Source organism: Leucoraja erinacea, chromosome 4 (assembly GCF_028641065.1).
Source record: "Leucoraja erinacea ecotype New England chromosome 4, Leri_hhj_1, whole genome shotgun sequence".
Lineage (NCBI taxonomy): Eukaryota > Metazoa > Chordata > Chondrichthyes > Rajiformes > Rajidae > Leucoraja > Leucoraja erinaceus.
Genome location: NC_073380.1, coordinates 94165579 through 94179848, shown reverse-complemented (window position 1 = coordinate 94179848; position 14270 = coordinate 94165579). Strand labels below are relative to the sequence as shown.

Below are 14270 nucleotides of genomic sequence, written 5' to 3'. Positions count from 1 at the left end.
GTCAAGACCCTTCTTTCAGACTGAAGAGTCTCGACACAAAACATCACCCATTGCTTCTCTCCAGAGATGCTGCCGGGCCCGCTGAGTTACTCCTGCATTTTCAAATGACGTCCATCTTCAAATGACGTCACGTGCTCCAGACGGCTGTACGGTCGAATGAAATCGCGTGCGACCTTCACGGGACCGTCGCGCCTCAACGCGACCACGAGGTTGCGTAATTAGCGTGCCAACAACACACAAGTGGGAGAGGGGCTTCACTCAGGTGCATTTCTCAACATGAAGTAGCAATAATTTAATGAACACAATGTATTTTTAATATATTTATTTAGCACTCAAAGCCAATCAATTGATATGCTGTGTAGGAAAGAACTGCAGATGGTGGTTTAAATCAAAGATACACTAAATGCTGGGGTTAAGGGCCTGTCCCACTTTCACGACCTCTGCCGAGTTTGCCCCATGACATCCTCGCAGCGTGGTCGTCACGAGGTCGTAGGAGGTTGCAGGCAGGTTGTAGCAGGCCATGATGTTAGTCGTAGGTACTCGTGGCATCAAGTAGGTCAGGGCATTTTTCTAGCCTGATGAAAAATGTCCACGAGTAAAAAAGGGCGTGAATTAGGTCGTGAAAGTGGGACAGGCCCTTTACTCAGCGGGACCGGCAGCATCTCTGGATAGAAGGAATGGGTGACATTTCGGGTCGACACCTTTCTTCAGATTGATATGATGTTGGACGTTAGAGCTGCAATCAGCAATATGCTATATCCATTGAACCTCTGTATCTGCAGCTGCCACAAATACATTTGGTTAATTCACTTAAAGCCATGTCCCACTCTACGAGTTCATTCAAGAGTTCTCTCGAGTTTGCCCTGATTCGAACTTGGAGATTTATGGTAATGGCCGCTCATGGGTAGTCGGGGCTCTCGTGGACATTTTTCAACATGTTGGAAAATCTTCACGAGTCTTCCTGAGCTTATTACGTTTCCCGAGTACCCGCAGTTAGCGTTACGAACCGCTAAGAGACGTCCCCGAGCTCCGACGTACCCGCTATGTACATTCTATGTGTTTCCACGAGTTTGATTTTTTTTTTTTTAACTCGGGAGATCTCTTGAATGAACTCGTACAGTGGAACAGGGCTTTTAGTATTGGATATATTGGCATGATTCAGTCAATGATTAAACATGATTTATAGCTCTAGAAACATCTAGAAACATAGAAATTAGGTGCAGGAGTAGGCCATTCGGCCCTTCGAGCCTGCACCGCCATTCAATATGATCATGGCTGATCATCCAACTCAGTATCCCGTACCTGCCTTCTCTCCATACCCTCTGATCCCCTTAGCCACAAGGGCCACATCTAACTCCCTCTTAAATATAGCCAATGAACTGGCCTCGACTACCCTCTGTGGCAGAGAGTTGCAGAGATTCACCACTCTCTGTGTGAAATATGATTTTCTCATCTCAGTCCTAAAAGATTTCCCCCTTATCCTTAAACTGTGACCCCTTGTTCTGGACTTCCCCAACATCGGGAACAATCTTCCAGCATCTAGCCTGTCCAACCCCTTAAGAATTTTGTAAGTTTCTATAAGATCCCCTCTCAATCTCCTAAATTCTAGAGAGTATAAACCAAGTCTATCCAGTCTTTCTTCATAAGACAGTCCTGACATCCCAGGAATCAGTCTGGTGAACCTTCTCTGCACTCCCTCTATGGCAATAATGTCCTTCCTCAGATTTGGAGACCAAAACTGTACGCAATACTCCAGGTGTGGTCTCACCAAGACCCTGTACAACTGCAGTAGAACCTCCCTGCTCCTATACTCAAATCCTTTTGCTATGAAAGCTAACATGCCATTCGCTTTCTTCAGATTCATTCGCTCTACTCAGATTCCTGCAAGATTTTGTTGTATCCATTATAGAAATGAATGGGCACAGACTCAAATGTGATATCCGATGTATTCCAGTACCTTTATTAAGTGTTAAAAGATACTTGAGAGATAAGAAGTGGTGTATAAAAAGTTGATTGGCCAAGCCCGACATACCTGTCCACGGAGCTGCTTTAAGTCACTGACAAACGGGAAAGCATTTCCGTGAAGAATCAGGAACAAGGGGAGAAAGATAGTAGGCTGAAAGTGTAGACACAAGGAACTGCAGGTGCTGGAATCTGGAGTAAAACACAAGGTGCTGCATTACCTCAGTGGGTCAGGCAGCATGTATGGAGAATATGGACAGGTTGGCTTTCGGATTAGGACTCTAAGCTTGCAAGTGTGACACCTTCTTGCATTCTAGCTTGAAGAATGCTTTAGGGTCAAACCATCACATGGCTTGGAGAGGATAGGTAGAAGAGAGATGGAAAGAATAAATTGGGCGGTGGGTCAATTTAGAAACATTGAAAATAGATGCAGGAGTAGGCCATTCGGCCCTTCGAGCCTGCACCGCCATTCCATATGATCATGGCTGATTATCCAACTCAGTATCCTGTACCTGCCTTCTCTCCATACCCCCTGATCCCTTTAGCCACAAGGGCCACATCTAACTTAAATATAGCCAATGAACTGGCCTCAACTACCTTCTGTGGCAGAGAATTCCACAGATTCACCACTCCCTGTGTGAAAAATGTTTTCCTCATCTCGGTCCTAAAAGATTTTCCCCCTTATCCTTAAGCTGTGACCCCTTGTCCTGGACTTCCCCAACATCGGGAACAATCTTCCTGCATCTAGCCTGTCCAACCCCTTAAGAATTTTGTAAGTTTCTATAAGATCCCCCCTCAATCTTCTAAATTCTAGCGAGTACAAACCGAGTCTATCCAGTCTTTCTTCATATGAAAGTCCTGACATCCCAGGAATCAGTCTGGTGAACCTTATCTGTACTCCCTCTATGGCAAGAATGTATTTCCTCAGATTAGGAGACCAATTTACAGGCTGTTCAACCATAAAGCCCCTTGCCTTTCAACCAGCAGTCATTTATCCTGATCCACAAATTTAAACAGAGGCTTCAATGATAGATGACACAATGGAACAGAAATATAAATTCAGTCTGAAGAAAGGTCTTGACCCGAAACGTCGCCCATTCCTTCGCTCCATAGATGCTGCCTCACCCGCCGGGTTTCTCCAGCTTTTTTGTCTACCTTCGATTTTTCTAGCATCTGCAGTTCTTTCTTAAACAGAAATATAAAACACACTCACTTGGGATCGGTAATTCTCAGAATTTCTCCACATAGCCGGCCAATGAAAGTCGACCCATCCGCCTGTTGGAATTTGGGAATGGGGATGTGGGTGGATTGGTACATGCTTTGCCAGTCAAGGATCTACAAGGAGACAACTGCATCTGTTAATCACATCTGGGAAACCAGAATACAAACACATCCCTTCATCTTTCTCTTCAATAAGATTCATTTATCACTTCTAGAAGCTATTAATTCAACCAAAATTGAACAGAAGAATATTTAGCATATAAAAAGTTAAAAGCTGAAAACACAAAGCACATTTTGGAAAATTGACTTGTGATTGACACCTCCCTATTTGTTGTTAATATGGAAATAATTCTTCCACATTATTTACCCACTGTTGGTGATAATCTGTCATCCGATTTAAAAGATGTAAGAAGGAACTGAAGATGCTGGTTTGACCCAAAAATAGACACAAAAAGTTGGAGTAATGCAGTGTAGCAGGCAGCATCTCTGGAAAAAAGGAATAGGTAACTTTTCGGGTCGAGACCCTTCTTCAGACAGAGTCAGGGGAAAGGGAAACGAGAGATATAGACGGTGATATAGAGCGATATAGAATAAATGAATGAAAAATATGCAAAAAAGTAACAATGAAAAATGAAACAGGCTATTGTTACTGTGGATTAGGTGAAAACAAGTTACAGACAATGAAACTCAACAAGCCAACTTTGAAGCTAGTACAACTTGGGTGAGGGAGCAATGCAAGGGTTACTTGAAGTTAGAGAAATCAATATTCTTACGGCTTGGTTGTAAGCTGTTCAAGCAAAAAAAGACCTAGACTTTCTCTGGGATTCCTGCATTCTTCGAATTCTTCGTGATTTTTCTTGATATCACGAACTGAATTCAAAACAGCCTCGAGAGGGAAGGCCGTACCGGCAGTAGTTGTGCACGTAGGCACAAGTGACATCGGGAAGAAGAGGAAGGAGGTTTTGCAACGTGAGTTTAGAGAGTTAGGAAGAAGACTGAAAAGCAGGACTTCTAGGGTGGGTATCTCTGGATTGGTTCCAGTGCCTTGTGCTAGTGAGGACAGGAACAGGGAGATAGGGGATCTGAATGTGTGGCTGAGGGGCTGGTGCAGGGAATAAGGATATAGATTTATAGACCACAGGGATCTCTTCTGGGGTATGGATGACCTATACAAAAGGGACAGGTTACACCTTAACTGGAGGGGGACCAACGTTCCGAGGGTTTAAACTAAATAGTGGGGGGGAGGGATTGACAAATTGGGAGTATAAAGATGGAGTTAAAGGGGAAGTGAGGACAGGAACATTTACAAAATACCCCCGAATTAATGGGAAGGAAAGTTAGAGAAGAGATAAGAGAGTAAGGTCAGGGCCAATTGTGAGTGGTGTGAGAGGGGAGATGAAAACCAAAGTCAAAGTGTTGTATGTGAATGCGCAAAGTATAAGAAATAAAGTGGACGAGCTTGAGGCTCAGTTAGAAATTGGCAAGTGATGTTGTGGGAATTACAGAGACGTGGCTGCAAGAGGACCAGGGCTTGGAACTGAATATTCAAGGGTATATCTCCTATCGAAAAAACAGACTGGTGGGCAGAGGGGGGTGGGGTAGCTCTGTTGGTGAGGAATGAAATTCTGTCCCTTGCAAGGGGCGACATTGAAACAGGAGATGTGGAGTCAGTATGGATAGAACTAAGGAATTGTAAGGGTAAAAATACCCTAATGGGACTTATTTACAGGCCCTCAAACAGTAGCGTGGATATAGAGTGCAAGAGTTTAAATTGGCATGTCGTAAAGGTAATGCTACGGCTGTTATGGGAGATTTCAACATGCAGGTAGACTGGGAAAATCAGGTTGGTACTGGACCCCAAGAAAGGGAGTTTGTGGAGTGCCTCCATGATGGATTCTTAGAGTAGCTTGTATTGGAGCCTACCAGGGAGAAGACAATTCTGGATTTAGCATTGTGTAATAAGGGAACTTGAGGTTAAGGAGCCATTAGGAGGTAGTGACCATAATATGGTAAGTTTTAATCTACAATTTGAGAGGGAGAAGGGTAAATCGGAGGTGTCCGTGTTACATTTGAACAAAGGGGACTATGGAGCCATGAGGGAGGAGCTGGCCAAAGTTGACTGGAAAGATACCCTAGCAGGGATGACAGTGGAAGAACAATGGCAGGTATTTCTGGAAACCAGAAGTCCAGGACTGACGACCTCATGTCTTGAAGGATAGACAGCAAGTTGTGGGCATTTGTACTTTGTCCTTGTAATTATACATTTCACTAGCTGACAGTGTTGTGTTCTATTATGTGTGAATGCAACACAACAAGCTAGATAGTTTGCACCCTCTTCTACTGTGTGTGTTCCAATACATTTCTAACTATACAGCAGAATATTATTAATTATAGTGCATAATTACAGTTATGATGCACACTGGATACTTCAGAATCCTGCAAAATTCACTCACCAAATAAATATTTGCAAAGCAGAAGCCAATTATCAAAAAGCACAGAATGTTGGTCTTAGCAGAGAAACAAATATATATACTAGACAATGAACCACAGGTCCAATTTTTAACCAACCAAAAAAATCCTTTCAGGTAAAAATTGAGAAATGAGCAAATAAGAATAAATTGGATTGGAAGAGGAGACATTTGCAGCCAACATCCCCCAAGACCTGATAACTAAGCGGTCAATAGAGAGGGAGAAGGGTAAATCGGAGGTGTCAGTATTACAGTTGAACAAAGGAGCCATGTGGGAGGAGCTGGCCAAGGTTGACTGGAAAGATACCCCAGCAGGGATGACAGTGGAACAACAATGGCAGGTATTTCTGGGAATAATGTAGAAGGTGCAGGATCAGTTCATTCCAAAGAGGAAGAAAGATTCCAACTGGAATAAGGGGTGACCGTGGCTGACAAAGGACGTCACGGACAGTATAAAAATAAAAATCAAAGGAAAGTACAACATAGCAAAGATGAGCTGGAAGTAAGAGGATTGGGTAATGTTTAAAGAGTAACAGAAGATCATTAAAAAGGCAATAAGGGGAGAAAAGATGAGGTATGAAGGTAAGCTAGCCAAGAATATAAAGGAGAGAGCAAGAGCTAGGTATGTGAAGAGGAAAAAATTAGTTAGGACCAGAGTACAAATGAAGATTGAAAAAGGTGAACTTATTTTGGGGAACAAGGAAATGGCAGGTGAGTTGAACAGGTACTTCGGATCCATCTTCACTAAGGAGGACACAAACAATCTTCCTGATGTACTAGCGGCCAATGGATCTGGGGTGATGGAGGAACTGAAGGAAATCCACATTAGGCAGGAAATGGTGTTGGGTAGACTGATGGAACTGAAGGCTTATAAATCCCCAGGGCCTGATGGTCTGCGTCCCAGGGTACTTAAGGAAGTGCCTCAAGAAATTGTGGATGCATTGGTGTTCATTTTCCAATGTTCTATAGATTCAGGATCAGTTCTTGTGGATTGGAGGGTAGCTTATGTTATCCCACTTTTAAAGAAAGGTGGATGAAAGAAAACAGGGAATTATAGACCAGTTAGCCTGACATGGGCGATGGGGAAGATGCTGGAGTCAATCATAAAAGATGAAATAGCTGCATATTTGGATAGCAGTAACAGGATCGGTCTGAGTCAGCATGGATTCACGAAGGGGAAATCATGCTTGATTAATCTTCTGGAATTATTAAGGGTTTGAACACGCTAGAGGCAGGAAATATGTTCCTGATGTTGGGGGAGTCCAGAACCAGGAGCCACAGTTTAAGAATAAGGGGTAAGACATTTAGAATGCAGATGAGGAAACACTTTTTCACACAGAGAGTTGTGAATCTGTTGAATTCTCTGCCTCAGAGGGCGGTGGAGGCTGGTTCTCTGGATACTTTGGGGCAGGGAATTCCATAAATTCACAACTCTCTGGGTGAAAAAGTTTTTTCTCACCTCAGTCTTAAATGACCTCCCCTTTATTCTAAATTCTGAGTGAATTTGGGTGAATGCTTCTAGCATTCACCCAAATACTAGGGACAATTTACAGTGGCCTCGTAATTAATCAATTGCCAGGTCTTTGGGATGTGGGAAGAAAAACAGAGCACGCAGGTGAAACCCACTTGGTCACAAGGAGAACAAGCAAACTCCACACAGACAGCATCTGAGGTTAGGATTGAACCCAAGGTGCTGGAGCTGTGAAACAACAGCTCTTGCAACTGCATCAGTGCTTCGCCCCAAGAATCAAAACTAATAAATGATCCTCATGTATTAAAGTCATGCAGTTTAAAATGTACATGTTAAGGACAAAATAAGTACTGGAGTCACAACGTTACCATGCAAAATTAATGACACAATTACTCAAAACTGAGACGTGTGCTACCATCTGGAATGTAGATGGTGACGACCAGTGAGACAAGAACGGAGGGGAGTGACACACCTGACAATTCACATTCAGTTGGGTGCACTGGCAACAACCCAGCTTGGCAGACAGAGATACCCATGCAAAGCCATCAGAAATATTGTCAAATCAAAAAAATATACACATGTCATGCTAATTAAAACTGTTCTCCAAGAGTCACCTTTGTCCTCAGGAAATTATTGCACTCTTGTTCCACGTTGTAGTTGATAATGCGAGACACCTCTTCTTGCCAGATCTTCAGCCCATATATGCTGACATAATCTTGTATGTATTCAAAAGAACGGTAGAACCCATCCATTGTGGCAGCCATCTCTTTCAGCTTGGGCATCAATTCACTAGTCTGTGTTAAATGGAACACAGTGTGTTTGAGGCAAAAGAGACTGCCATTTCACAATAAATAAATCAGTGCCTGAACTAGATCATTCGTAATTTCTTGTATACCGTACATAAAAACGAAATGATTAATCTGAACAATTTATCCATTTGCAGTTAGTGTTTTTGCTGATGGATCTCCACTCTAAAGTTAATTTAAAATTTATTTTCAGACCCATTCACAATAGCCTTGCAACAGGCTAATAATATACTTCCTCCGAATATGTAAAACCAATGCCATCTATCATACTTCTGTTTGATAAAAACTGCATTCATACTCTGCATCAATGAGGCTAACTGATGGACACAAAGAAACCTGTCCGCTGAATGCCCAATAAAGTGCTGGGAATAATTGCACAATTCTCTTACCTTTGCTTTTGGGTTAAAAGTAAGTCCTTTATGAAGAGCAAGGGCAACCTTTCTGACCAATTCCTTCCGAATCCCATCTTCTAACAGTTGTTTAGGATCCACCTAACAAAGTGGAAATGGAAAGTATTTTTAATTCATATTTTGGGCCAAGATATTTGATAGCAAAATGGAAAAGACATTTTTCCTGAGAAATTGTCTTCCCCTCGACATCTCATTTATTCACAAATATAACCCAATAGCAAATCTGTCTAAACATTTCATTATTTTCTTAAAATACACGCAATAATGAAAATAAGAATGCTGCTAAATTGTAGGTGAACTCATTTCAGTTAGTCAAAGAGATTGCATTGATGTTGGCCAAGTAGAATTTACACATCAATTAAGGTATAAATGAAACAGCGACCTTACTTGGCACAAAGGGCAGGTTTGATTAAAAATTAGTCCCAACACCAAGCAGCCACCATACCCTCCCCCCAAAACGTTCTCAGGCTTAACTGGAATTTTTTGCATTGAACAAGTAAACAATATAATCGCAGTTTTAGAACATAAAACTATTCTACGTTTAATAAAAGTTACGTCCAATTTTTGTAGTCTACTATTTAACGTCCAAGATTAGAAATCTGCTACAAAATTTCTATCATTTGATAATCAAGTTCACTTTTACATCACTGCAGACTGACGACTTGTCAATCACTCGGTAGACAAAAATGCTGGAGAAACTCAGCGGGTGAGGCAGCATCTATGGAGCAAAGGAAATAGGCGCCGTTTTGGGTCGAAACCCTTCTTCAGAAGTCTGAAGAAGGGTCTCGACCTGAAACATCGCCCAGTGTGTGTAGGATAGTGTTAATGTGTGGAAATCAATGGTCGGATATCATTGGTTGACCAATTTGCCCAACATGTGCCTGAATCCTACAAACCCTTCTGGTCTTCAGTCAAATCCCTGTAAGACTTTGACTCCAAGATTGAGTGGCGCAGAGCCTGGAAAGATGCCTACACCAACAACGAAGTCATCATAGACCCCACAGTGAAACCACTGGGATTTGACCTCCATCGCAAGCAATGGCTAACCCTGAACAGAATATGCACCCTCCATGCAAGAACAGCCTCCATAAGTGGGGAAGACAGACAGCCCTGCTTGTGACTGCGGACATCCAGACCAGACCATCCCACACATCGTGAATGACTGCCCACTGAGGCTTTTCCCTGGAGGCATCAAAGCCATCCACCCAGTAACTGATGCTGGTCCTGGCCTGGATGTCTACCCTTGACCTGCAACCTTAGGCTGTGCACGCCATACACAAGAAGATTGATCGGTGCGGACTCAGTGGGCTAAAGGGCCTGCTTCCAAGTTGTATCTCTAAACTAAGCTAAATATTGGAGAACATGGATAGGTGACGTTTTAGGTCGGGACCCTTCTACACTTCCCGTCTGAAGAAGGGTTTCGGCCCAAAACGTTGCCTATTCCAGTCTGAAGAAGGGTTTCGGCCCGAAACGTTGCCTATTTCGAGTCTGAAGAAGGGTTTCGGCCCGAAACGTTGCCTATTTCCTTCGCTCCATAGATGCTGCTGCACCCGCTGAGTTTCTCCAGCTTTTTTGTGTAACCCTTCTACACTTGTTAAGCAAAACGTGTAGATCAGCTCTTGTGGTGTACACCACTATGAAGCTCTGCATTCAGAGTTAGCAATCAGGTTTCACACCATCTCAAAGTTGGTTTTAAATCACATGCGAATAAAGGTCTACATGTTGACTCCTGGGCCCAATTACTCAAATCCAGGACATCAAAATACTCAAACACCTCAACTTCCCCCATTCAAGAAAAGCAGCCATGCTAACAGAAAGAATATGGAAATGTCACAGGTAGACAAAAGTGCTGGAGAAACTCAGCGGGTGCAGCAGCATCTATGGAGCAAAGGAAATAGGCAACATTTCGGGCCGAAACCCTTCTTCAGACTGGTCACACCCTACATCAGACCCGATCACGTTGCCCATTTCCTTCGCTCCATAGATGCTGCTGCACCCGCTGAGTTTCTCCAGCACTTTTGTCTACCTTCGATTTTCCAGCATCTGCAGTTCCTTCTTAAACAACATGGAAATATCACATATCAAATCACCATTTTCTAAATCACCTCTAGAATTTCAAGGTGTGCATATTTTCAGAAGAAAACATGTGCAACAGAAAAATCCAAGAAGAAAATTAGGATTAAAGAAACTGGCAAAGATGGAGCAGAAATTAATCAGCATTCACACTGGTCAAAAAACTTTTACAATCCATGTAAATGCCAAATCAATACTTAAAATGTGTCAATATAGTGGCTACATCAGGGTTGCATCAATATGCACCCACATGCTGAATCAATGCCTGGTATTGGCCTGGGGGCGGAGTTGGATTCATGGGAGGTGGTCTTGAATTGAATACATTTTATTAACCGAGTATATATATTTACAAGGAATTTGATTGGTGCATTGCTCGCAGGATAACAACATGATATACAGTAGACAATTAAAAATAAACCATTATAATTTAAACATGTTATGAATAAAATAAAATACCAGAGCAAAAGGAGGCTACAGACATTTGGTTGTTGAGTACAGCTATTGCTCGTTGAAAAAAGCTGTTTTTATGTCAGGCTGAGACGTCTTTGACAGTCCAGTCGCCTCTCAGAGGGAAGTACTTCAAAGTGAACTGAGTGAGAGGGTCAGAGATGATCTTACCCGCTCGCTTCCTGGCTTGTTACTTCCTGGCCCTTGCAGCGTAGATCGTCAATGGGGGGGGGGAAGGTTGCAGCCAACAACCTTCTTGGCTGATCGAACGATTCGCTGCAGCCCCTGGATGTCATGCTTGGTGGCTGTGCCAAACCAGACCATGATGGAGAAGGTGAGGACAGACTCTATGATAGCAGTATAAAACTGGACCAACATCGCCTGTGGCAGATTGTGTTATCTCAGCTGCTGCAGGATGTGCATCCTCTGTTGGGCCTTTTTGACTGTGGAGTCGATGGTAGGCTCACATTTTAGAGATGATGGTTCCAAGGAACTTGAATGACTCCACTGATGTGACTGTGGTGTTGTTGATGGTGAGGGGAGGGGAAGGGCAGTTCTCCTAAAGTCTACAATCAATTCCACTGTCTCAAGCTCCAGGTTGTTGCGATTCTTAAGAGCATTGAGCTCCAGGTTGTTGCGAGGGGAAGATGCTCCTCAAACTGCAGAGCATCCTGGACATCACACACTGGTTAACCTGAGAATACCTTTAGCAATAGATTTGGTTCCACCAAGATGCAGGACAGAATGTCACAGGAGATCCTTCTTCCCTGTGGCTATCAAACTGTACAACTCCCCCTTCTATTGTGGGGTAGACCGACTGAGACTGACTTCCCTCCCCCTCCCCCCTCCCCCTTCCAATCTTTGCACATCCCCCCAATCCTTTCCACTTGTCACTTTAATTTCATGTTTCATGTATTTTGTGTTTTTTTGTGTTTTTATGACTGTTTGCGGATCAATTTCCCTCCTGGGATATATAAAGTTTTATCGTATTGTGTTGTATCATATCATGTTTGAGAAAACCACGAGAAAAATAATATGATACGGGACACACATCACTTGCCTTGATAATGCCAACAAGGGTTGTCTTCATCATGAGAATGCCTTCAGTGAAAATTGATATGGCATGAGTAAACTTGGCCACCTTTAGAGTGATAGAAGCAACAAAAGAAAACAGCAACAAAGTTAGAAATATAACAAATAATCAATTTTCTGTTGGTCTTTAGACATGCCTACTGGATGCAAAAATCACATGTGGTTTCACATTCTGACCTGTAAAGTAGGTTAACTGCACAGTGAAGCCGGGAGCTTTGTCAAACAAGATATTAAAACATTCAGGTAGACATGGAGTGCCTACACTCTTTCTTTATCGAAGGGACATTGTGTTTGTGAAGAACCAGCTGAAATACTTTCACTTGGGGGTAGGGAGGAAAGTAGATAAAGCAAAACAAATGCAAATGGTGTCATGTCAAAGCACAAAATTATTTTAATCTACCAACACTTTCTGAAAATTGTGCTCCTTTAATAATTAGTTCTTTAAACTTCCATAGGGCATCAAAATAACAGAATCCACTTCACCGATAAGCTGTGATAACAAATTAATTTTTGATACTATCAAAGTAATGCAGGGTTTTTACCGATATTTTCAACCCTCTTCTTGACTGCTCGACTCTCCCTTGTCTCCACAACCCTGCCCCTTCCCACCAGTGGCCACACCATCAGAGCAATGTGCTGTGGTTGGCACTCATGCAAATCCATGGCCCACTGCACAACTGACCATGCCTTCCATACCTCGTATCTGGCATCAAGCTGGGCATAATCCTTCAGTTTGTCTTTATCGAGTCGAGTCGGCACTTCCATAACGTTGTGCGTTTGGAGTTTGATAATCTTTGCCAAGGATCGAAACATGCTCTCTGGAATAATTTGCAGGACCTACGTCATTAAAAAAACGGTTTATTGTATGTTTAATAATATCAGTGATAGCACCAAAATCAGAAAAAAAAAGATGAGGCTGTTTGTATGTGGTAATGCCAAGGCATTTAGCTTTGTAGTGTGCTAATCGCAATTCACCACAAGCAATTGTTAATTGCGATTAACACCAAATAAATAGAAACGCCATGAACTCCATGAGAAGAAACATGAAACACACCACTTTGATTTGTGTTGTGCCCATGGAGCCATGATATAACACCATCAGTTTGAATTTACGTAGTTCTTTGAACAAGGACACATCACAAATGCTTCAAAGATGTGTTGGCAGCATGGACAATGTACCAGAATATATTTGATGAGGGGGACAAATACTTGGTTAAACGAGGATTTTATTGGGGTTTTTTTACACATACTAAATCTTATAATCTGCCGACGTGCTATCTGTGAACTTGTGAATGCATTTGTATCTTTGAATTGATAAATGTGTACTCCAGAGCTCTCCCAGTGGTGTCTGATGAATCCCTTTTACCATGAGGTGGACAACATTTGGTATGGTTTAGTTTAGAGATAGTTTATTTTAAAGATGCAGCATTAAAACAGACTCTTTGGCCCACCAAGCCCATGCTGATCATCATTCACTCAGTTTATTGTTCATCCATAAGCAGGTGGGTGTCTGCCGAGGTGGAAAGGGAAGATGCACCTCAGCAAAAGTTAAAAATTAAGTACTGAATAAAAGTTGGCTGTTCAGTGAAGCCACTGACTCCTCACTTGGAGCAGTAGGCTGATGATAAATAAGCGAGTTCGGTATTCCGACTGCGCATGCCCAGGTCATAGGTCACTCGCCATAAACATTGTCGGTAGCTGAGCAGCTGAATCTTCGTTTCTACCGGATTTTCCAGATTTGATTCTTCTTGCTCCCACACTACCTGGCACCCCTGTTCCTCAGATTAAGGATATATTGTTACACATAAATTATGAATAGAGATAAGAATTTATACACAGTTTACACAGCCAGCTCTTCGTTCGCCTTTTCTTTATGGCGAATGACCTTTGACAAATCCAATGATTCCTTGCGTTTTTCGGAATACCGAACTCGCTTATTTGGGTTAGAAAATCTCTAAACAAGTAAAGTTTAAAGTGCATTTTCAAACTGGATAATTATCTGGCAGGTGAAGGCATTTAATTGCAAGCTTTCACCACTCACCTTTCTCACGTAGGCAACTAGCTCTCCAGAATAATACTGGGATACGCTCAGAAGGTCAGGACTGTTCGCCTGATTTATACGCATCAAGGGAAGATCAAGGGCTGATGCCAGCTGGAACAGAACAAATTAAACACAATATGAAACAGTATATGCCATAAAACCTTAGCCTATTAATGATATTTTAAACTACATTTTATTTTCTTTGGTTTATTTCACATTTGTTCTTGACATGTCAGCATCACCAGGGATGATCAGCAGGAATATGGGGTAAAAGTAGGA

The 14270-nt window shown here is 42.4% G+C and overlaps 1 protein-coding gene across 1 annotated transcript in view; it reads right to left on the bottom strand.

Annotated features, from left to right (window-relative positions):
- The window catches only part of washc5 (WASH complex subunit 5), a 70243-nt gene that overhangs the window by 21473 nt on the left and 34500 nt on the right, over positions 1-14270 (bottom strand). Inside the window, exons 14-19 of the mRNA XM_055634820.1 lie at positions 13992-14102; positions 12647-12787; positions 11919-11999; positions 8318-8419; positions 7737-7916; positions 3176-3297 (exon numbers count right to left, since the gene is read on the bottom strand). Of these exons, the coding sequence (XP_055490795.1) occupies positions 3176-3297; positions 7737-7916; positions 8318-8419; positions 11919-11999; positions 12647-12787; positions 13992-14102 (737 nt within the window). The remainder of the gene's footprint in view (positions 1-3175; positions 3298-7736; positions 7917-8317; positions 8420-11918; positions 12000-12646; positions 12788-13991; positions 14103-14270) is intronic.